At 51.1% G+C, this 21,266-nt stretch overlaps 10 protein-coding genes across 10 annotated transcripts; 5 read left to right on the top strand and 5 right to left on the bottom strand.

Annotated features, from left to right (window-relative positions):
- Positions 1-195: 195 nt before the first annotated feature.
- I302_101154 (uncharacterized protein) lies at positions 196-1,721 on the bottom strand (the record flags this gene model as incomplete). Its single annotated transcript, XM_019191161.1, has 8 exons — positions 196-509; positions 563-755; positions 809-956; positions 1,005-1,091; positions 1,145-1,223; positions 1,281-1,371; positions 1,426-1,538; positions 1,598-1,721. 8 exons carry the CDS (start codon positions 1,719-1,721, stop codon positions 196-198), a joined length of 1,149 nt encoding a protein of 382 aa, XP_019047909.1.
- A 411-nt stretch (positions 1,722-2,132) lies between these two features.
- Positions 2,133-4,008, top strand: I302_101153 (uncharacterized protein; the record flags this gene model as incomplete). The annotated part of the gene is made up of 7 exons (XM_019191160.1): positions 2,133-2,286; positions 2,349-2,480; positions 2,538-2,831; positions 2,881-2,960; positions 3,017-3,240; positions 3,294-3,747; positions 3,802-4,008. 7 exons carry the CDS (start codon positions 2,133-2,135, stop codon positions 4,006-4,008), a joined length of 1,545 nt encoding a protein of 514 aa, XP_019047908.1.
- Positions 4,009-4,470: 462 nt separating this feature from the next.
- On the top strand, positions 4,471-5,189 carry I302_101152 (uncharacterized protein; the record flags this gene model as incomplete). The annotated part of the gene is made up of 3 exons (XM_065869230.1): positions 4,471-4,705; positions 4,750-4,996; positions 5,051-5,189. 3 exons carry the CDS (start codon positions 4,471-4,473, stop codon positions 5,187-5,189), a joined length of 621 nt encoding a protein of 206 aa, XP_065725302.1.
- Positions 5,190-5,226: 37 nt separating this feature from the next.
- Positions 5,227-7,219, bottom strand: I302_101151 (uncharacterized protein; the record flags this gene model as incomplete). Its single annotated transcript, XM_065869229.1, has 9 exons — positions 5,227-5,438; positions 5,498-5,593; positions 5,677-5,746; positions 5,913-5,985; positions 6,028-6,617; positions 6,766-6,948; positions 6,992-7,043; positions 7,089-7,119; positions 7,168-7,219. The coding sequence occupies 9 exons, from the start codon at positions 7,217-7,219 to the stop codon at positions 5,227-5,229; spliced, it is 1,359 nt and encodes a 452-aa protein (XP_065725301.1).
- Positions 7,220-7,624: 405 nt separating this feature from the next.
- I302_101150 (uncharacterized protein) lies at positions 7,625-8,071 on the top strand (the record flags this gene model as incomplete). The annotated part of the gene is made up of 2 exons (XM_065869228.1): positions 7,625-7,746; positions 7,843-8,071. The coding sequence occupies 2 exons, from the start codon at positions 7,625-7,627 to the stop codon at positions 8,069-8,071; spliced, it is 351 nt and encodes a 116-aa protein (XP_065725300.1).
- Positions 8,072-8,172: 101 nt separating this feature from the next.
- On the bottom strand, positions 8,173-9,247 carry I302_101149 (uncharacterized protein; the record flags this gene model as incomplete). Its single annotated transcript, XM_065869227.1, has 4 exons — positions 8,173-8,252; positions 8,391-8,723; positions 8,772-8,874; positions 8,918-9,247. The coding sequence occupies 4 exons, from the start codon at positions 9,245-9,247 to the stop codon at positions 8,173-8,175; spliced, it is 846 nt and encodes a 281-aa protein (XP_065725299.1).
- A 289-nt stretch (positions 9,248-9,536) lies between these two features.
- On the top strand, positions 9,537-11,289 carry I302_101148 (uncharacterized protein; the record flags this gene model as incomplete). The annotated part of the gene is made up of 7 exons (XM_065869226.1): positions 9,537-9,586; positions 9,749-9,893; positions 10,005-10,307; positions 10,356-10,386; positions 10,532-10,659; positions 10,882-11,114; positions 11,166-11,289. 7 exons carry the CDS (start codon positions 9,537-9,539, stop codon positions 11,287-11,289), a joined length of 1,014 nt encoding a protein of 337 aa, XP_065725298.1.
- Positions 11,290-14,510: 3,221 nt separating this feature from the next.
- On the top strand, positions 14,511-17,029 carry I302_101147 (uncharacterized protein; the record flags this gene model as incomplete). Its single annotated transcript, XM_019191153.1, has 11 exons — positions 14,511-14,547; positions 14,597-14,726; positions 14,774-14,892; positions 14,945-15,005; positions 15,061-15,248; positions 15,301-15,458; positions 15,507-15,570; positions 15,616-15,667; positions 15,718-16,712; positions 16,764-16,882; positions 16,934-17,029. The coding sequence occupies 11 exons, from the start codon at positions 14,511-14,513 to the stop codon at positions 17,027-17,029; spliced, it is 2,019 nt and encodes a 672-aa protein (XP_019047901.1).
- A 56-nt stretch (positions 17,030-17,085) lies between these two features.
- I302_101146 (uncharacterized protein) lies at positions 17,086-18,097 on the bottom strand (the record flags this gene model as incomplete). Its single annotated transcript, XM_019191152.1, has 3 exons — positions 17,086-17,524; positions 17,636-17,721; positions 17,771-18,097. 3 exons carry the CDS (start codon positions 18,095-18,097, stop codon positions 17,086-17,088), a joined length of 852 nt encoding a protein of 283 aa, XP_019047900.1.
- A 238-nt stretch (positions 18,098-18,335) lies between these two features.
- I302_101145 (uncharacterized protein) lies at positions 18,336-21,172 on the bottom strand (the record flags this gene model as incomplete). The annotated part of the gene is made up of 3 exons (XM_019191151.1): positions 18,336-20,181; positions 20,345-20,705; positions 20,869-21,172. The coding sequence occupies 3 exons, from the start codon at positions 21,170-21,172 to the stop codon at positions 18,336-18,338; spliced, it is 2,511 nt and encodes an 836-aa protein (XP_019047899.1).
- Between the last annotated feature and the right edge of the window lie 94 nt (positions 21,173-21,266).

Below are 21,266 nucleotides of genomic sequence, written 5' to 3'. Positions count from 1 at the left end.
ACCTATCGAATGAGCTTGACTTCTGACATGTGACGATCCCACCGAGAACAGGTCGACCGCCTTATCACTTCAGTCGAGCATCTCCTAAGTCACCCATTCCTTTTGATGATGATCAATTGGCGCTCACAAACCAGACTATATGCAATAAGAAGCATTGGACAGAGAATTACATCGCGATATCATTTACAAGCAACTCTAACACAGGTTCATCTGCACCCTCTGGGTATCCCTGGCACACTCCCCGTCATCCTCCTCCACTTTCGCGGGGATTGGCTTGTTAGCCAAAGGTGTCAGCCTAAAGGCGTGTCTCCTGTCTCCTACGGGATAGTCCAAGGTCTGGGAGTGGTTGGTAACTCGTTGGTCCCATACTAAGACAGTGCCCGCTTCATATCTAACTCTGCAAGAGAAGTCTTGTCTAGTGGCGATGTGATTGTACAGGAAGTTCAAGAGATAGTCGGACTCCTCTTTGTCAAAGCCAACGATGTATTTGGTATATACCGGATTGACGTCTGAGAGCAGAGTCAGCTTTGAGATGTTCGAACAAGGCATATCTACCACTCACACAAGGCCTTTTGCTTGGTGACAGGATGTACGATCACAACAGGATGCTCTGTCGATAAGACTTCTCTTCTCATCACAGCGTCTTTCCCATTCTTGAGCTCGGCAGCAGCACCGTCGTTGTTGGAATGCACAGCGGTCAAACCCTCGAGTCTCTTCCTGAATCGAGGGGAGAGCGAGTAGTACGCTTGAACGGACTAAGAGGTATTTTCGTGTGAGCTCAGATCGCAGATAGTGCACCAAAACCTACCGAACTAATCAATGTGTCACCCCCTGCCGTTGAAGGAGACTCCAACATGCAGATAAAAGTAGTTCCGGGCGTTTGAGGTTCAGGTGATTGATCGGTGTGCCATTGAATGGGAGATCTACCCGCCCACGATCGGCGAACTCGAAGATCGCTACATCAATGATCAGCTTTAAGAGTCTCAAAGAGACCAATGGCTTACTCCTTATGATCATAGATGATCATGTGCTCGACCGAACCCGCAGCGGGATGAGGAGCCCAGCCGTGAATGTGGAGAGGACCGAAGTGACTACTTGCGGGATGAGCAACTGATCTTCTCGAAGATACCAGAAATCGGCTCACCGCACAACCTCTTTCTGCCTCTCAAAGCCAAGGTCTCCAAAGTCTTGATCTCTGAACACGATCGCACCTCTTTGAGCGGCTGGGGGTAGTTGAGAGATCAGCAATATGAGCTTGATTGTAAAGGCCACCAACTCACTAAGCAAGGCAAGCTCGTCGAGCCCTTTCGAGTCAAGCTTGGACACTTGGACACCGTGGATCTCTGTGCCAACATGCGGGGAGAGGTCGAACTGAGGACTAGTATTAGTCTATTCTGTATTTTCCTCAGGAATGACCGCACTGACCGACTTGGTTGCTCCTTTCAACAAATTAGGGAAGCTGGGATCCGCCCGATGTCCAGGATCAAAATGTTCAAATGCTCCCAGGTCCTCAACTTTCTCTAGAGGGTCGTAGAAGGCTACACGATACCATCAATGAGCACAGTCCGAACATGGTCCTCCAAGACTCAACACTCACGCATGTACTCCGGGTATAAGGGCGACCCGTCATCATTCTTTGGCCTCGAGAGATGAGCCTTGTTGATGTCCTTGAGGTTGACACGAGTGTGCTCCAGTTTGTGTTGGTCTAAGATGAGGGGCATTTTTGCGATTCTACTTGACTCGATCCGGTAAACTTCTGAGCAAATGATTGTGAACAAGTCATCCAAGTCGTTATCTAATGACGATGTGATGTCCAAGTTATATGCTCTCGCTCGTCGGCATTCCGCTCCTGCAAGCGGGGTCTTCGGGAAGGCCGCTCCTCAACCGTCCACTTGGGACTTGGCAGCGCATATATCGGCATCATCGGCTTATGCGCTTTTGCCTGTTCTGTCGCTTCGAGACGCAAAGCCGCTCCAGGTCCCGAAAAAGCTTATCTTTTCACTTTTCTGGACATCCCATTGGGCGATTGTAGTCGCCATGTTGATAAGGAATGCGCTATAAAATCCCACTGATCAATGCGTTCTTTCTTCGACTAGTCATCCACTCCTTGCATCCACAACGCATCCACAACCATGTCGTTGTCACCTTCTACCGAGGAAAAGATCAACCCATCCGATGCTCAGGCTATCGCCGTGACCGAGACCCACCACAATGAAGAGTACGAGGATTTTCTCGTTCTCGAAAAGCAAATGCAAGGTGCCGGTCACCGGAAGCTCATGAGGAAACGTAGGTCAACAAATGATCCAAGAGAAGTGTGTAACATACTACTGACAACGCATCGCACATAGTCGACCTTCGATTGCTTCCGACTCTATCTGTTCTTTACTTGCTAGCGTCACTTGATAAAGCGAACGCTGGTAATGCAAAATTATTCGGATTCCTCGAGGAAGTTGGCATGACGGGTACTCAGTTCAACTATGGTAGGTTCTACCTGTGGGGAAATCAAGCATTGATTTGGCTGATCGAAATCACACCAGCTTTGATGTACCTCTTCTTCACGTACGGATTGTTCGAACCGGTTTGCAACGTGTGTCTTCGTCGACTAGGCCCCAAGATATGGTTCCCGATTGCGGTCACTACCTGGGGTCTCATCACCACCTTGACTTGTATCGTCTCAAGCTACGGTGGCTTTGTTGCCATTCGATTGTGCTTGGGTGCTGCCGAAGCTAGTATCTATCCCGGAGGGTATCTGCTTCTAAGTATGTGGTACAAGCCGAAAGAGCTGGCTACGAGAATGGCCATTTTCTACGGTGCCAACACTGCTGCAGGTGGTAAGTTTGAGTCATCTTGTGAAGGGACTTTTGCTGACTCCCCCGACAGCCTTCGGAGGTGTGATTGCATATGGTGTAGGTAACATGGACGGCATGCATGGCTGGAGGGCCTGGCGCTGGCTTTTCTTGGTGCGTATATGGGTCATCCGGTGAAATAAAGCGATGATTTGCTGATCCCAGCTTAGATCGAAGGCCTTATCACCGTCTTCTTTGGTCTCGCTTCATACTTCATGCTGCCACCTTTCCCCCATACATATACAGCTGGAACCAAGAACTCTTGGCTCACACCTGAGGAAGCCAAATATGCCAAGCTCAGGACAAAGTATGCCAACGGTCCTCACGCACCAACCTATGTCTTCCAGTGGAGTGATGTCCTCGCGGCTGCGAAAGACAGAAAGACCTACTTCATGTGAGTGTGGTCGAGCTCGGCATACCGCTTGTTGCTAACTTGCATCGTTTCAGGATGATGCTCTTCTGGTGGGGTGGATCAATACCAACATACTCTCTCTCGTACACCCTCCCAACGATGGTCAAGAACTTGGGCTACACTGCAGTCAAGGCTCAAGCTCTGACAACACCGCCTTACATCTTTGCAACTGTCATCACCGTCACCGTCGGTATACTTTCCGATCGTTTCAGGAGACGTTACTTTGCCATCATGTCAGCTTATTCCCTTGGTTTGATCGGTATAATCATTCTCTGGATTACTGTTCACCACCCTCACCTCACGGGAGTCAGCTACTTTGCCATCTTCTTGGCTGCTGCCGGTTACTCCGCTCAAGCGCCTATTGTCGGTGCATGGACCAGCGAGAACTTCCCCAATCCGAGTAAGAGGGCCGCGGCTATTGGTCTTTTAATGTTGTTCGGAAGCATCGGTGGTGGTAGTATCGGCTCGAATATCTATCTCGCTAATCAGGTGAGAGTGTTCTCGATAGTCGAAACGGAATGAATCTGACATCGTCCCCACCAGGCTCCATACTACCCTCTTGGCTTTGGTTTCTCTGTGGGAGCTACCACCCTCGGAGCTATGATCCCGGCTACCATCCACTGGGCTTTGATGAAGAGGGACAACAAGAGGAGAGACAAGGTGGATAAGGATGAAGTTCTTGCGACTTATACTGCCGAAGAGCTGAGTGCGATGGAGGAATATAGTCCGCTTTTCAGATACTCAACTTGAGGGTGTTTTCTCCAGGGCAGTACGTCGAGGTGGTTGGATGAGAGAGTAGTTTGCTTGACTTTCTGTTCGTATTGTTTTTGAACCTTGGTTGTGTGGGTGTCGGAATATGAGAACGTTCCTAGGTATTCATGCAGTTGTCGTATGAGATTAGGCAAGAGCGAAGCGAGTGTATGACACTCAGTGAGGCTTCCCGATGTCAACACACGGGAAGAGGTTTGAACACATGTGTTCTGGCAGTAGCGTTCTGCTATATGCATTCTACCTCATGATATCCGATCAATCGATCCTGCAAATTTTCGAAAGCATGGCGCTCCACCGATACTGCTGAATAAGCTATGACTGACCTTCGGCCTTATTCAGCATTCCCAATCCTTGAGATCTCATACCATGTGACACGCGATCACAATCGTATAAAGACCTTTCCTCCGGCTTGACCGATTTCTCCATGACATCTACCCCACAATGTCCAGAATCGCCCTCATCCTCGGCTGCGGTAAAGGCATTGGCACCACCATCGCTGACGGCTTTCACTCGGCTGGTTACAGGGTCGCTTCAGTGTCACGAACTCCTCGATCATACGCCTCAGACGATCGTGTCCATCTTACAGCAGACTTTGCGGACCCAAGCTCAATAGAACCTTTGTTTGAGGAGGTAGAGAAGCGATGGGGCAATGCACCGGATGTAGTGATCTACAATGGTGAGTACGGCGGATATGGCGACAGGACTAATTCCTCTGCGCAGCATACGCCGGTACTCCCACTCGGACAAACCCACTCGAAGTTGCGCCTGATGCCTTTGTGAACAACATAAACATCAACACCACATCCGCCTACTCCGCCGCCTTCATCGCACACAAGCGGAACAACAACGTCAAGTATATCTACACTGGGAATGCGTTGAACAATTATATCGATCCGAATATTACGCTCTTGGGAGTGGGGAAATCCGCTTCGGCACACTGGATTCAGGCTGCAGCGAAAGCAGAGGGGTTGAGACCGGCTCAGTGAGTGGTCTTATCGATGACCAAGCTAACCCGCTTCAGGTTCTACTACTGCGACCAGCGAAGACCGGATGGATCACCTTGTTACACCGGATTGAGGGGGGACGCCCATGGCGAGTTGTACCTGAAGTTGGCCGAGTCAAGGGAGCAGGGTGAACCCGTTATCGTGTTCAGAGCGTAGCATACAACGTATTGATATCTATACAACATGTAAGATTTTAAAAAATCAGTATCCCCGAATTTGTCACCGTTCGCCATGAAGGATCGATCTTGCCATCGTCTCGAAGCCGGTACAGCTGTGATATATCAGCGAAGTTATATGACCTCGCACTCACCTTGTCCAGCATCGCCGCGGCTTCATCCACATCGTAAGCGTAATCTGCCGTGGTCCGTAGACGTGTGATTACTCCCCTAGCCACCGCTCTCTTGGCTGGGTCGTGCAAAACAGATCCTGAGGGGATTAGCGATGTCTCGCGAGGACTTACTCACCCGTCACGATCGCAGCGAGTAACAGTCCCACCCCATGATCCAATTCCTTCCCTTCGTTGAAAGCTGTCATCGCTGCCCATGCTGATTCTTGCACCTCTATATCCGAGTGCTTCTTTCTGAGCAGATCGACGTGCACCACCACCTAGGAGTAAGCTTTTATTCGTTTCAGATAGACTTACCTTGAGCATGTTTACCAGCACCCTGTTCCCGAAGACCACACGCGGATTCCCATCCGACTGGAGCAAGAAACTAGCCTCCCATAGGTTCAGCTCTTGCAGTATGTTCTGCACCTTCTGCTCGTGTGCTTCTAAATACCCCTTGTCGAGGATTGACCCAAGGATTGATTTCTCGTGGACCAACATGTTCACCCGGTTGGCCTGCCACGTCAGCTTCGTTAACTAAAATTCACACTCACCACTTCGACCACCGCTCTGTCCACGCCGTACGAGTTATGCACCGTATCTGCATCTTCCTGCACGTAGTCGTACCTGGAATGTCATCAGCCACGCTCTAAGGAAGTACCGACTCACCACCACAGAGCGAAAGACTCCTTCATCAGGCTTGGTGCTGCTCCCGTAGCTAGACACTGACACACATCCACCACCACGAAATTCTCCAATAGCAATCTAATCCTAGTCACTTCTGCCGACCCTACCGCCTTTGCTTCTTGAAGCATTTTAGCTGGCCCACCTCGTAGATCTATGAGTCCACACGCTGTATCGTATGCCTGCTTCCATAGCTTCCCCGCGTTCAAGCACTGTGCGATGATGGTCGCCAAGCAGCTTGTGAGAAGCAGATTCGACATCTCCGTGGTTAATCCATCCCCACTTGCTCTGAACGCGGCCGTTGTTTTGCATATACTAAGTGAGGTCGTCGAGAAGTGATCGCTGATAGCTCGCTGAGCGGTTTGCGATGCGCTGAACGAGGTCAGGATTTCCGAGTTTGACAGCGACAAGACGTCCCATCGGTGAGGTGGGTATTTATCTAAATACTTCTTCTCCTGCTGGGCGATCAGAGACGATTTGTGACCCGCTGCGATGGATATGAGGGAGAGTAGGAGAGCGTCCGATTCAAGCGAGAAGCCACGGGAATGCTCAAGACATCTGTTGAGGTGGAGGAACTGGATGGGTTCGTTTTGTACGGGCACGGAATACATGACGACGTTGCCTTTGGTGATATTAGCGTGAGTTGGCAAAGTTCCACTCACCGAAACAGAACAGATGGCGCATCTGCCAGGTCAGCGGTATTCCCCCCAGCTTTCAACTCACCAGGTCCCTCTCCTGCGAGTCTGGAAATGCTAATGTCAAGTAGTCGCTTGGTGTGAGGAAGAACGGGGCGGCTTCATAGCTGTGGACTAACTGCTCCTGCCGTATCAACTCTTCAACGGGTTCTTCTACAGGCCTCTTCCTCTTGTTCCTCGATTTAGGCATCGGGGCGGGTGGATAGACACACTGAGGTGGGATCAGCCAGGATTGACGAGTTACATTAACTCACCTCCTTCGACACGTTGCTGCACCGCTTGCATATCGGTTTCTCCTCATCACATCTGGTTTGCAATTAGCTTGGTCCGATTTACGCGAACCGAACTCACTTGTGTTTGCCTTTCCTACACCGGAGGCAGCCTAGATTCGAAGGGTCAGCAGCTATACCTTGCGCAGCGTCGCACCCACCGGTCCTGCTCCTGGTGAATTTTGGCTTATACGAGTCGTCTCCGTCGTCCATCGTACATATCTGCGTGATGTTGTGAAAACAAAAGGTTTGACTCAGCAAGATAGGCACAAAATAGGAAATTTGCTCAGGGAATAGTCACTGTGGAGCCAGAGCGGAGTTACGTGATCCTGCTCGCAACAATAAACATTCTAGTTGCCATGTCAAAGCACATGCCTCTTCGGACGAAGAACAATAAAGTGTGCTGGGAAGTACAGCTGTGAACGATGTAGAGGGCCTCTCCTCGACGCCTCTCGTTGTCAGAGCCACCTGAAGCTAGGACTGGAAAAATCGCACACAACTCCCTATTGTTCTTCCTTGCGTGATTGATTTCGGCCTTCCGAGGTTGCCTGTAGCGATGTATATAAATGGGCAAGTGAACAGAAAGAAATACACCCTTTATCCCATCCACTCCTCACCATGTCCCGCCCCGCTGTAGCCAATTTCGTCGACTCGTTCTTCTCTCGCACTTTGTTTCAGCCAGATGATGGCCTAGCCTCTTCCGTGCTCTCCGCTGAGCTTGCCCTGGACGCTGCTATCAAGTGAGTCTAGCAAAGTCGAAACACGCTGACATGCAGCATCAACGGGAACGAGTTGACCGCGGAGATATTCATCGGTCTCATCACCACGCAATTCAGAGGCGCATTCTCCGCTTCTGTCATCTCGATCCAAGATCTCAACATCGTCCCCGCCAACGAAGCAAAGACCACCGGTATCGTCGGTCAATTCAGCAAGTACGAGACGAAAGGGAAAGAAGATGGCAAGGTGCTCAAGCAGAGTGCTACTACGATTGTCAAAGTGGATGAGAGAGATGGGAAGATGTTGATCACTGCAATCTGGGAGGCTCAAACGGTAGACGAGGAGTAATTATATGCATGGTATGTTTTCTGTCATGGGTGGGTTCGATCCAATGCTATGCATGCTATGTTCTCGATAGTGGGTTTGGTCGAAGGATTCTATCATGTCCTCTAAACAGGGTTCGGTCCAGTGATCCGTACAGTTTCTGGTCGAGCAGAGTAACCTCCCCATGCCTGTATGTCAGCCCAGTCTTTGCGTAGAGTCACTCACCTCATCGTAGAGCCTCGAGGAGATGCCAAGGGACTGCAGCTGGAGCCAGTTGATCGCAGCGGAGAGGCCACCACCGCAGGCTAGACCAATCAGCTAGATTTTGGAGCAATTCACTCACTGTTGACAACGGTAGTCTCTCTTGAGAACACCTTATCTGCTGTTTCTTGACCCACTCGTTCCACAAAGTGCTTCTTCAGTTCGTCCGGATCACGAAGGTGAGTGAACCCAGCAGGATCTTTGAGCAGCGCCGTTGGGAAGTCGAAGAGTAAAGACGTGGGGATATGACCCGATTCGTACGAAGCAGCAGGTCGCGCATCGATCAGAACGGTCTTGTCATCAAGAGGTGCCTTCCTTGCAGCGATCTTGGCGATCTCCGCGTATTCTGGGGGATCAGCGAATACCCCAACGAAGCCAAACTCACCGACAACAGCGCGTGCATCGACGGTAGGCACTGGATAAGTCGTTTTCTACCTGTCAGCGGTTGTTATATACATCTGACCCACCTTGAACTCCCGAGGAGGTCCCGTCTCCAGTCTCACACCCTCAGCCTTCGCTCGTGGCAGGCCTCCATCAATCACAGAGACTTTCTCGTGGCCATACACCTGGGGAAGATTAGCTTTAGGTTGTCGTTACGTCATTGCTCACTTTAAATGTCCATGCGGTCCTCGGAGCAGAGAAGATCCCCTCGCTATCGTATATCACGACATGACTCCCCTCGCTGACACCGTGATTACCGGCAAACCTGGCAAAGCGCTCAGGCGAGGGTAGCATCAACGCATACCTCTCAGGATGAGGCTCGGATATATCGTCCAAAGACCAGAATCTCGCTCCGGGCAACCTTGGACCGTCTTGAAACTCCTTGTATGCATCTCGTGTAGGCGGATCAGGCTCATACAGCCATGAAGCGTCGAGCACGACAGTGTCGGGGTGGGAGATGATTGGGTCGGTCGGGGTGATGACAAGTTCTGTGGACATGGCGCGGATGATTGGTGTGAGGGACTTCGTGCGGCTGTGTACGTGCTGATGCGATTTACTTATGAATACCTCTGTTCAGAGTCTCCCTCGGATGGCCGAAGCACACCATCAGTATGCAATAGCAGCTCATCATGGCGAAAAATGGTGTCAATGTGGCGTCGACAGCAGCTCGGAATGCCGAGATGCGGCAGGCCGTTTGAGCGAGGTCGAAACGATGTTGCTGTATAAGTATGTGTTTGTGCGATCTTTTGCAACAGATTATACGAACCGGGATCTAGAAGCAAACACAATGACCATCGCTATAAAACCGACTGTCCTGATTATCGGCTGTGGCCCAGCGTAAGTGCAGATCGTTACTGAACCCCGCTGACATGCGTAGCGGCCTCGGCGCGATCGAGCAATTCCTCAGGAAAGAATTCGAAGTGGTAGCCTACGAAGCGAGAGATTCGATAGGTGGTTTGTGGTAAGTCAATTTACTTCTTAGGCTGTGCTAATTGGCAGGAACTTTGACCCGAATCCCCCACCGTGCACAATCTCCTTCGACAAGCAGGGCCACGCTGTAGCTCTCACCGAACTCGAACGTCAAGGCAAACCAGTACCATCGCCTACACCCATGTACGCGGGTGTCACTGCGAACACACCAAGGGTGAGTCAAGGTGGAAAGTTCCTCGCTGATATGTAGGATATCATGCCGTATCGATCGCACCCTTACCCGGACGGCACCGTCGAGTATCCCACGTACAAGACTATCTTCCAGTATCAGCAACGGTTCGCAGAAAAGTACACCGATTATATCCGGTTGAACCGAGTGGTGACTCGAGTAAGGCATGCGCCGCAAGATCACCCAGCTGTCAAGCGGTGGCTAGTCGAATGGACCCCTTCGTACACAAGCAATTCTCCCGAGATCGGAAAGACATTCGAGGAACAGTTCGATCACGTGGTAGTGGCCAATGGCACCGACTCGAGACCGTTCATTCCTCACATTGATGGCTTGTGGAATTGGAAGGGGGAAATACTACATTCCAGGTGGTACAGGAAACCAGAGGCATTTGTGGGCAAGGTGGGTAGGCGTTAGAACTATTGGCGCATTGGCTGACTATTTCAGTAGACTGTTATGATCGTCGGAGGTGGTCCATCAAGTAGGTGTGCCCATTATGATTCGAGCTAACGCTTCTGCAGGTGCCGATCTGGTTCGAGAGATTGGCATGCTCAAGGTCAACAATTCACCAAATCAACCCAAGAAGATCTATCGTTCTTTCCGGAGCAAGCTTAGATACGACACAGAACTCGAAACCGGATGGCCAAAGCATATCAACAATGTTTCTCCGATGAAAATTGTCCAGGGGCCATCGGAGCACTCCAACACAGGTCGAATAGTCACCGTTCTAGATCAAGTGATCGATGACGTTGATGTGAGTGAGCCATCCGATGACGCCAAGGCTAATTCTACAGGTGATAATCTTCGCCACCGGTTTCGTCGCACGCTTCGAGTTCTTCAGAGAAACAGATGCGCCTTTCAACAAAGCACCTCTCGTGAGGTACCCCCAAGTCCCCGAGAACGCAGCAAAGCCATCAGAAAATCTCGTAGGAGAGGCGACCCTCGAAGGAGGCCACCGTGAGTCAACTCCAGACAGACCATTGCTGATCAGCCAGGTGTGCATAACCTCGACTCGCATCAGCTGTTCTACCTCCCCGACCCAACACTCGCTTTCCTGCTTCTCCATGCCGAGGCTATCCCATGGCCATTCTCAGAGATGCAAGCGAGGGTAGTCGCATCGTACTGGATTGGGACACCTCTGGAATTGATCCCGCATTCCGACGAAGACAACGATTCTCATTCAGTGCTCGTGCTTGGCCATCCGGGAGAGTAAGTGGTGACCTCTCGATACAAAGGCATTCTGCTGACCATTTCAACCAGATTCGAATATGCCGAGGGCCTGCTCAAGCTCATCGGAGAAGGTGGAAGCGAGGAGGTCGACTCGGAGGGGAGATGGGGTGCCTGGCCAGAGTGGAAAAAGCACATCCGTGCTCTTATAGATTGATAGGTACATGCATACAACTCATAAAGATCCAAACAACCCATCATTCAGAAACGAAAAGTTGTCTCCCCAATCGGGAGGCAGCTCCTCCGACATCTGCCCGTCCCAAGGTGGCAGCTCTACGTTCGGTAATCCCCTCGGTGTGCCCTGCTTGAACATGCCATTGACATCTCCTACGGCTTCTGATAGAGGCGGAAGAGATCTATCGTTGTTGAAAGATGTCGAAGGGGTTCCTCCAGTCGCCGCTCTGACTAACCAATCGTAGTCAAAATGCTCCGGAGTGGACTGGATGCGTAGAGGCGATGGCGGTAGTTCTCGATCCTTGCTCATCGCTTGAACTTCACCAGGAGACACTGCCATTTTCCGAGCCAACACTCTAATAGCCAAAGCCTCGTTCGATGTGCCACTACTGGTGTCGCCTGAACTGAAATCCAAGGTTCGGGAGAGTTGGACCAAGAGCTGAGCCACTGGTTTCGCACATGGGAACCTCGCGGAGAAGAGGATGAGCATGTCGATGGCTGATAGCAAGTCTGGTCGGTTTTCGAATGCCAAGTTGGGGCTCCTAAGCATACAAGCGATCAAGGTATGACTCGCAGCTGTGAGGTGAGAGACCGCATTGAAGCTGCAGTATTGCAAAAAGCCAAAGTGTCGTAAACGAGAGTACGTCTTGACAATGTCGATGGACAGGTGACAAGCGACAAGCGTGCTTTCACTTGGCTCGGCTGAGGGTCCAGGACTACCTTCGAATTCGTCGATGAGGGCTTGTCGAGCGATCAGGGTTCGTACGAACAGTAGCGTAGACCTCAGTCGAGACGATTGGAGGAAGATCAGGTTGAGAGATGAGTCGGATGGGAGAGACGAGCGGACGAGGTATGGGGGGAGGCTCTGCTCAATCTGTATGTGGGTTAGCAGGTGCCCCTTTCTTAGAGTACAGTACCCACCTCGTCAAGACATATCTGTGCCCTAGCTAGCTTTTCGCTTCTTCTACGTGGGGGATCTCCCAAGTTGAACCGCTGGGATATAGTGAGGAATGGGGCGTTAATCGCAGACAGCACCTGCGAACGGGTCAGCCCATGCTCAATCTACCACACACTCACCTGCTCCAACACGATATATATCTCAATCATCTTGACTGCTCCAGCCATGATCACGGGCGGATTGTCCTCTGGCTGGGGCAGTATCTCCGTCTTCGTGATCATTCCGTTGTCCACCACCACGGGAAGCTCTATACTGCCTAAGGAGTCATCAGCGGCAGTTGCAGTGCAACACACTCACATTCAGATAATCTGATCAACGCTGGTCTGCCTTGCGAGTATGCCAGAGCGACATCTAACGAGTACAACGCCCAGAACAGTCTCGTTCGTATCTGCAGCGTGACCGGATCCATTCTAAAGTCATCAGTGCTTCGGTGTAACCCAGTAGCAAAGGCTAACCCTATCGCTTCGGCAACAAAGCTCGATGCGATGCCTTGGGGATATATCAGCGGTGGCTTTCAGTGACAGAGCAGCAGCACTCACCCGCTGAAGCATTTCTGCCTTCGGCAAACAGTGCTAGGTCTGCACAAGGGTCAGCTTTGCTTAATCGTAACACTGACTCACGATACAAAGCCAAGATATGCCGTATGTCCAGTTTGTTCTTGCTAACCCTGAGAAGATCCTGCGCAAACTCGTAGTACGCTTCTCCAGCTCTATCTGCTGCGGGCACCAAGCCCCTTCCTCCTTCCATCAGCCTCGCAGTGACAGCGAGGATGCTCATCAGCATCGCTCCGTATTGAGGGGTGCATTTCAGGCGGCGTTCGGTGACAGCGATGAATTCCTGTGTAAAATGGTCAGCAAAGATAGCCTCTCTTGAAGACAACACTCACAGATAAGAACGACGGAGCGTGAAGCAATGGGAAGAATACAGCTATACATCGTGTCAGCATCAGCCATTCTACAATAATGATCCAACCCACGAGTACTCAGATGATGCCCGATCAAACTATTCATCAACTCCTGCGGACACCTCTGCAAACACATATCAAAGTAGTCTCTACTCGCTGACACCGCACTGGTGATCCCAATCGCCGAAGACGAGTGAGAGCTGAACTGGTTCCCATCTTGCTCGCTCTCTGACACTTCGACAGTACGCAGAAGACCCAGACGAGCGAATAATGGCATACCAGAGGAGGGACCGGAGTAGACGATCTGATCATCCGGGTCGATAAGGAGTAGGTGGTCTTTGGTGGGATGCGCGGAGGTCTACGCGGGGTCAGCTTTTGTCTATAGCTTAAGTCACCCACCTGTGAGCTTTGAGACTCCCTTCGGGATGAAGATACTTGATGAAGAGGGGGTCTTTTAGTTGGGGGACCATCCTCAGTTGGCGATGGAGTTGACCTGCTTCGTTTTGACGGGCTACCCGAGGTTAGTCCGGCTAAGCTATAGCTTCACTCACCCAGGATCCTGCGTTTTACGAGCTACATGACGGCTGTGACGGTGTCAGCTCGCTACCAAACCTCATAGACCCAACCACTCACGGTAGAGAAAACGTACACTCCCTATTCCCCTTCTTACACCTTGAACATGGTCTCTCGCCGTCACACCGTACCTAGCAACGTATCAGCGGAGAATTCCTCCCTACTAACCCACCTTACGCCTCCTGCACACATCACAGGCCACAGCCATCTTCCACCTGATGTCCACCGGGTCCACAGAGTGCTCCTTCGTGGTATCGCCCATTATGCTTGCTTGGTTTGGTGGTTACAACATCGGATAACTCTACTGTTCAAGCTTAAGTGACCAGGCTAGAGCCGTTGCACGTGGAATCGTCGCCATACTCCATGCATCCACAAGTTCGTAACCCATTATTGCGTGATAAGAGCAAAGCATGGTCGTGTGTATACAAAGGATGTCAATGTCGGATGGACGAGGATTGAGGTTGAAAAATTCAAATTTCCGTTGAAGATGTTCGATGACGCGATTGCTTTACTTGAAATCAAATGCAGCTATCACGTTATTTCTCAACGGAAAAACGCAATCAGTCGTGTGGCCTAGACGGGTATCTCCTGTAGCACAAATGAGGTTATGTCGGATTACCGTAGAACCAAACAAGATGCATAACAGAGTGGTTCGGCTTTCCGAGGTATGGCAATTGTCCTTGGCTAAACAAGCCTACGAGTCGAGCGATGTATATAATAGTTGACCAGTCCCACATCTTTGGGACCTGATCTGCATTAACCAACCGCCATGTCCCTCCTACCTCAAAGTGCAGGCTATGCGACCAGTGAGTGGATACATACTTGTCATCAGAACTTTCACTGACCACTCCCTAGTCCTCGCGGGTGGCGCTTTCTTCGCCATACTGATGAACGGCCTCACCTGGGTTCAACGACGATACACCCAATACGATCCATCTCGAATCGAGGAGTTTTCTTCCGCTTCACGATCTGTCAAGACGGGAATGTAAGTATCACTACTATTCATCAAGCCACATGCTAACTTGTCACCAGGATGTCCGTCGGGATCACCTCTGCGTGGGTCTGGGCAGCGGTATTCCTGCAAACGGGTACTTTGACCTACCTCTATGGTGTGTCCATACCCTGGTGGTTCGGTATGGGTGGCTTCGTCGGTCAGTGGCGTGTATTCTACCAGAAATTTGATTGCCTAACCCTTTATTTTAGAAATCGCTGCCTTCGCTTTCATCTCGTCCAAAGTCAAGGTCAACGCTGGTGGTGCTTCAACGTGGGTTCCCTTGCCATCGAGTAGAACCAGCTTGTACTGATATGCCCACTCGTAGCTTCCTCCAAGTCGCCAAGGTCCGATTCGGTGTACTGGGCCATCTCGCGTACATGTTCGCTGCAATCGTAGCCAATTTCGTCGTAGGCAGTGAAATTCTGATCGGTGGTGCCGGTGTGATCTCTGGTATGACCGGTATCAGCCAGTATGCAGGTATCTGGCTCCTCCCAACGGTGATTGTGGCGTATGGTGGGTTGTCTCTATCACCTGGGATGATCTGAAACTCACATACCGTTGCCAGTCCTCACCGGAGGCCTTCGAGCGACTTTCGTAGCGGACTACTTACACTGCTGCATCTTGTTCACCTGTCTGCTGGTCCTTGTACTGGCTACCTACACCCGAGGCGATCTGATCGGCTCCCCCGGCAGATTGTACGAGCTACTGCTTGCTGCGTCGAAGGTAGGCCAACTGGTTACATAGGGATCCCCCCGCTGACATGGTTTCCAGACCACACCTGCTGTTGGAAACGCCCATCAATCGTACCTCTCCTTCCGAAGTGATGGCGGGATGTGTGAGTGATTTCGAATCCCACTGAGTCTAACTAACCCTTCCCCAGACTACGCCGTTACCGCTGCGACCTCTTTCTTCGGCTTGTCCTTCTGCGACCAGTAAGTGTTACCTTCTCTTCCGCCTCCCCCTTGTGCTAACCCCCCTGCAGATCCTACTGGCAACGAAGCATCGCGTCGAAGCCCGCAGGCACCTCCAAAGCATTCATCTTCGCGGGCTGCTTCTTCTTCTCCGTCGCATTCGGTATCGGCTCCTCCATGGGACTCGCAGCTCGAGCACTCGAATCCAACCCTGCTTTCCCTACATATCCGAATCCTCTGAGTCTGACCGAGATCGGCGCGGGTCTAGCAGGACCGTACGCCTCCATCGCTATACTGGGTGAAGCAGGTCCAGCGATGTACACCATCATCGCCTTCATGGCTACCACCTCTGCTCTCTCCGCTCAATACGTCGCGGTATCCACGATCGCCTCTTACGATGTCTACAGGGAATATTTCAACAAATCAGCTACCAACTCTCAAATGATGACTGTCAACCACGCTGTCGTCGTCGCCTGGGCAATCTTCCTAGCTGGTATCAACACTGCCTTTGCTCATATCGGCTTAGACCTCAACTTCCTCTTCTACTTTATGGCCGTTTGCACCTCGGGGAGCGTCTTCCCGATTGGTCTGTTGATGTGCTGGAAAAAGCTGAACAAGCTGGGTGCTATCACTGGTGTACTCGGTGGACTGATCGTGGGGTTTATTGGATGGTTGGTCTCTGCAGTGAAGCTAGAAGGATCAATCAACACCACGACGTTGACAGCGAGCAAAGTCATTCTATCCGGTTCATTATCTGCTCTAGGCGCCGGTGCAATCTTCTCATTCGGCATATCATTGCTCAAACCCGCTTCGTTTGATTTCGAACTTACTCGAGCTATCGGATCGGGTAATATCCCTCGGCAAACTACTCCTCAGGTCATCTCACAAGAGAAGAATGGCGTCACAGACACCCCTCCCTCGGTAGACTACGAACCTGCCTTGGCCAAAGTGGAGGGATCAGGGAGAAGCGCCGCAGCAGACGCAGAGTATGCTGAGGGTGTGGTCAAGCTAGAGAAGTCGCAGACCAGGTTCAGGCTGATCACTGCGGGCTTCTTATTGGTTATCCGTGAGTCAGCTCTGTTCGATGAGTCAGTATCAAGCTGATACATCGCCGCAGTCGTCTTGATACCCGCTCCTCTCGCTGGGACTGGAGTGGTGTATTCTAAAAGTCTCTTGACGCTGCAGTGTGTCGCAGCTGCTGCGTTTGTCTTCTTCAGCACGGTCGCGATTATCTTTGTGAGTGGTCACGAGTAAATACAGCTTTGTCAGTGCTGATCTCCAACGCAGTGGCCCATCATCGAATCGTGGAAAGAGCTGAGAGTGATATTCGGCCGTATCTTACGCAACGAGCGAGCAGATGTGGTCAGACCGGAGCAGGAGTAGGAGTAGATGTTTAGTATACCCATTATAGTTATATATGCATTTAATCTATTAGTCTTCTACTCACTTGGCCCAGTAAAGGTTACTCTGCCCCCAGTCACAGCCTCGCTAACCCTATCTGCACTCTCTATAACCCACGTCGCACCTTCGTCGCTACAAAGCCACTCTCCACCTGCTATCTCCCTCGGTGCGTCCTCTTCCAGCCCCGCTTTCTTCAGCCCAAACACGTGCGAGGTCAGCTGAGGACCCACACCCCTCTGAGCTCGAAGACATGTTATGGCGATGACAGAGGTTAGGACTCTGCCTATTCTGGGGGAAGGGAGGTTGGGCGGGTCAGACAGCAAAGCTCCATAGTGTGAGTTGAGGATGTGGACGGGTAGATCAGGATGAGACGCTGCGAGTTTATCGAGGAGTTTTTCATGGAATGGAGCGTAGATTGCGTCCCATAGCTCGCGGCTTTGTTTGGTTATGCGAGAGACGTTGGATTCGTCGGGTTGACTGGGTAGTGAAAGAGAGTCAACAGTGATTCTCTGGGATTACATGCTCCCCATGACCATTGTGGAGCTACTGCCCTGGGGAAAGATCTGCCGAGTGAACGAGAGTACCCACCGATAAGCCTTTGTCCCCAAAGCCAGCTTCACATCCTCCGGCAAATGAGCTCTCAGCGCTCCCAGCCCATTGATCGTACGTGGTATCTTCTTTTTCATCAGCTATAACTCCAATCATGCCAAAGCATCGACCCACCCCATTAAAAGAGATACATTTCAGTCCCACCTCCCTCATCACACCCGCATCGTCTGTACTCCTCCCGGCGTAGTCCCACAGCTGACATATCGCCTCGGGCGAGTTGACTGTAAGCAGCGCAGCGGTCCCTAGGGTGAGCCAGGCATGTTTAGATAGGTCTGAAGGTGCATTGGAGCGTATGGTATCGAACAGTTTGGTGGTCGCTTGTTGAGATGGTGCGGGGATGGGCGAGGGTGATGCGCTGGGTAGGTTGACCAATGTTTTCAACGCTGGCGATAGTTTCACTGACGCTGCTGCTTGTTTGTATATCTGAGATGTGGGTTTCATTGTGGGTATCTACCAGGCAATATGTCAAGTAAGATCACAAAGAGGTATAAAGAAACAAGGTTGTATATGAGTTGTGAGATGTGAACTGTCATGGTTACCGCTTAGTTGCCCGAGTCATCGGTGTTCTACCGTTCCATCGGACATGCTGGCCGATAACAGCTCATGTCATATAACTAATTGCATTCATTTCATATATACTAATTACTTTGATTCCTTATCAATGTCCATACCGCACTATCTACTCGCTGGTACCAACCACCGCAGCAGGGGGAGCATCAGAACCCGCACCGATACCCAATCCCTTGGAGACTTGGTCCAAAACACCCTCCTTCTTCTCTCCAAATTCCCATCTCCAGTTTCGGTACTTATCAGCGTCGATACCATTCTCAAATGCCTTGTTCCTAGCAACAATCTGCTCGTTGAGCAACTTCTCCCTAGTATTGGCTCCCTTACCCTTCAATACAGGGAGTCTATCGATCGCATCCATGGCAAGTGAGAATCGATCAGTCTCGTTTCGGATGGCCAATTCCAAGGGGGTGTTGATGTTACCCTTCTCCTTGTACCCTCTCACGTGGATGTTGTTGTGACCAGGTCTCTTGTAGGTGAGTCGGTGAACCAGCCATGGGTAGGAGTGGAAGTTGAAGATAATAGGCTTGTCGTCGGTGAAGATGGAAGTGAACTCTCGATCGGTCAATCCGTGAGGGTGGTCCAAGTGAGAGATGAGCTTGAACAGGTCGACGACGTTAACGAATCGAATTTTGAGCTCGGGCAGGTATGTTCGGAGGAGAGCGACAGCGGCGAGGGACTCCATGGTGGGGACATCACCACACGAAGCCATGACCAAGTCGGGCTCTTCATCAGGGAAGGTAGAGGCCCATTCCCAGATACCTAAACCTTTGGTACAGTGAGTGACAGCTTCTTCCATGTTGAGGTATTGCAGGTGGTCTTGTTTATCCGCGACGATAACATTGACATAGTTCTTGCTCTCGAGACAGTGGTCCATGACCGAAAGAAGGGTGTTTCCGTCAGGTGGGAGGTAAATTCGGACTACCTCAGGTGATTTATTCGCAACGACGTCCAAGAAACCAGGGTCTTGATGGGTGAAACCATTGTGGTCTTGTCTCCAGACCGTAGCAGTGAGCAGGATATTGAGGGAGGATATTTGAGCTCTCCATTCTACCTCCAAGCACTTCTCGATCCATTTGCAGTGTTGGTTGACCATGGAATCGATGATGTGGATGAATGGTTCGTAAGAGTTGAGAAGACCGTGTCGACCAGATAAGACATAACCTTCAAGCCATCCTTCGACGGTGTGTTCGGAGAGGATCTCCATGACTCGACCGGCGTTGGCCAAGTTACCAGCATCTTCGTCTTCGGGCAGGTAATCGGCCATCCATACCTTCTTACCCGCTTCGTAGACCGCACCGAGCTTGTTGGATTCGGTTTCATCGGGACCGAACAATCTGAAGTTGGTCATATTCGCAGCGACGACATCTCTCAACCATTTAGCCATGTTGCTCATACTGGGACCGTTGGTGACTCCCGGCACCACGTCCAAGGCATACTTTCTAAAGTCTGGGAGTCGAAGCGCTTTTCTCAAGTGACCACCGTTGGCGACAGGGTTGGCGGACATTCGTTTGTTACCCTCTGGGACGAGTTCTTTAAGTTCGGGGATGATTTTACCATTAGGGAAGAGCTCCTCAGGCTTGTATGACCTCATCCATGATTCGAGCAATGCCAAGTGTTCAGCGCTGGTAGCGACATCGGGAAGAGGGACTTGATGAGCTCGCCAGTAACCTTCCAAGTGGTGACCACTGACATCTCGAGGAGCAGTCCAACCTTTAGGAGATCGGAGGACGACCATGGGCCATCTGGGTCGGAAGGCCTTGCCGCTGTCTCTGGCTTGCTTTTGGTATTGTTTGATCTCGAGAACGGCTTGCTCCAGAGTAGCCGCCATGGCTTGGTGCATGGATTCGAGGTCGGAACCTTCGACAAAGTAGGGTTTCCATCCGTAACCGATGAACAGGGCTTCGAGTTCTTCGTGGGAGATACGGGAGAGGACGGTGGGGTTATTGATTTTGTATCTAAGGGGATGTCGGGGGGGCAGGATTAGCTCGGTGCAAAGGTAACATTTGAAGAGCAAAGTGAGGGATCGAGATGTGCTTAGGGAATGGTGTAGTATGTATCGATCTTGACCGACCTAGTACGAAGCTGGACGGGGAAAACAAGGTTCATGACGTGACTCACCCGTTGAGATGTAAAATAGGCAAGACCGCACCATCGGTAATAGGGTTCAAGAACTTGGTAGAGTGCCAAGAGGTGGCCAATGGACCCGTCTCACTCTCACCATCACCAACCATGGTGACAGCGATGAGGTCTGGGTTGTCGAACACGGTACCAAAGGCGTGAGAGATGGAGTAACCCAATTCACCACCTTCGTGCAATGAACCTGGAGTTTCAGGGGTAGCGTGGGAACCGATTCCACCGGGGAAAGAGAACTGCTTGAAGAATAATCGCAAACCCTCCTCATCTTCGGTGATGTTTGGGTAGACCTCGGAGTAGACTCCCTCGAGGTAGGACTGGGAGAGGACGGCGGGGGCACCGTGACCTGGTATAGGGGATTAGCATGAGGTAAGACGGAAAGTGTGATAGGTGGTAGCGAAGTGGTGGTTGAGGGTTGACGAAGAAAGAGAGTGTTCACCACGACAACTTATCATGCCCTAGCAGCGCGGACGCAAGAAGGGCATGTTCAAAGGAGGAACCACACTCACCAGGACCAGAGATGAACAGCCCATCCAACCCGTACTTCTTGATCAACCTATTAAAGTGGATATAGGTAAAGATCTGACCTGAATCAGACCCCCAGTGACCCAACAACCTAGTCTTGAGGTCTTCTTTTTTAAGCGGTTCCTTCAACAGAGGGTTCTGCTTGAGGTACAGCATACCGAGACACAGGTAGAGGGACGCTCTCATGAAAGCATCCGTCTTCCTGAGCTCCTCTGCTGAGAGAGGTTTACCTTGCACGGTGGATCGTGCAGGTCCGAAGGGTGTTATTTCGTTTGTGCTTGCTGACATTGTGTCGTTGAGTTTGATTTGTATGGGGAGAGAAGAGAAGAGAAAGAAGAAGAACCCGGGGTCAGTGGTGCTGTGTTATATATACGTAGGGATG

This window comes from Kwoniella bestiolae, chromosome 1 (genome assembly GCF_000512585.2).
Source record: "Kwoniella bestiolae CBS 10118 chromosome 1, complete sequence".
Lineage (NCBI taxonomy): Eukaryota > Fungi > Basidiomycota > Tremellomycetes > Tremellales > Cryptococcaceae > Kwoniella > Kwoniella bestiolae.
This window is presented reverse-complemented; position numbering and strand designations above follow the sequence as displayed.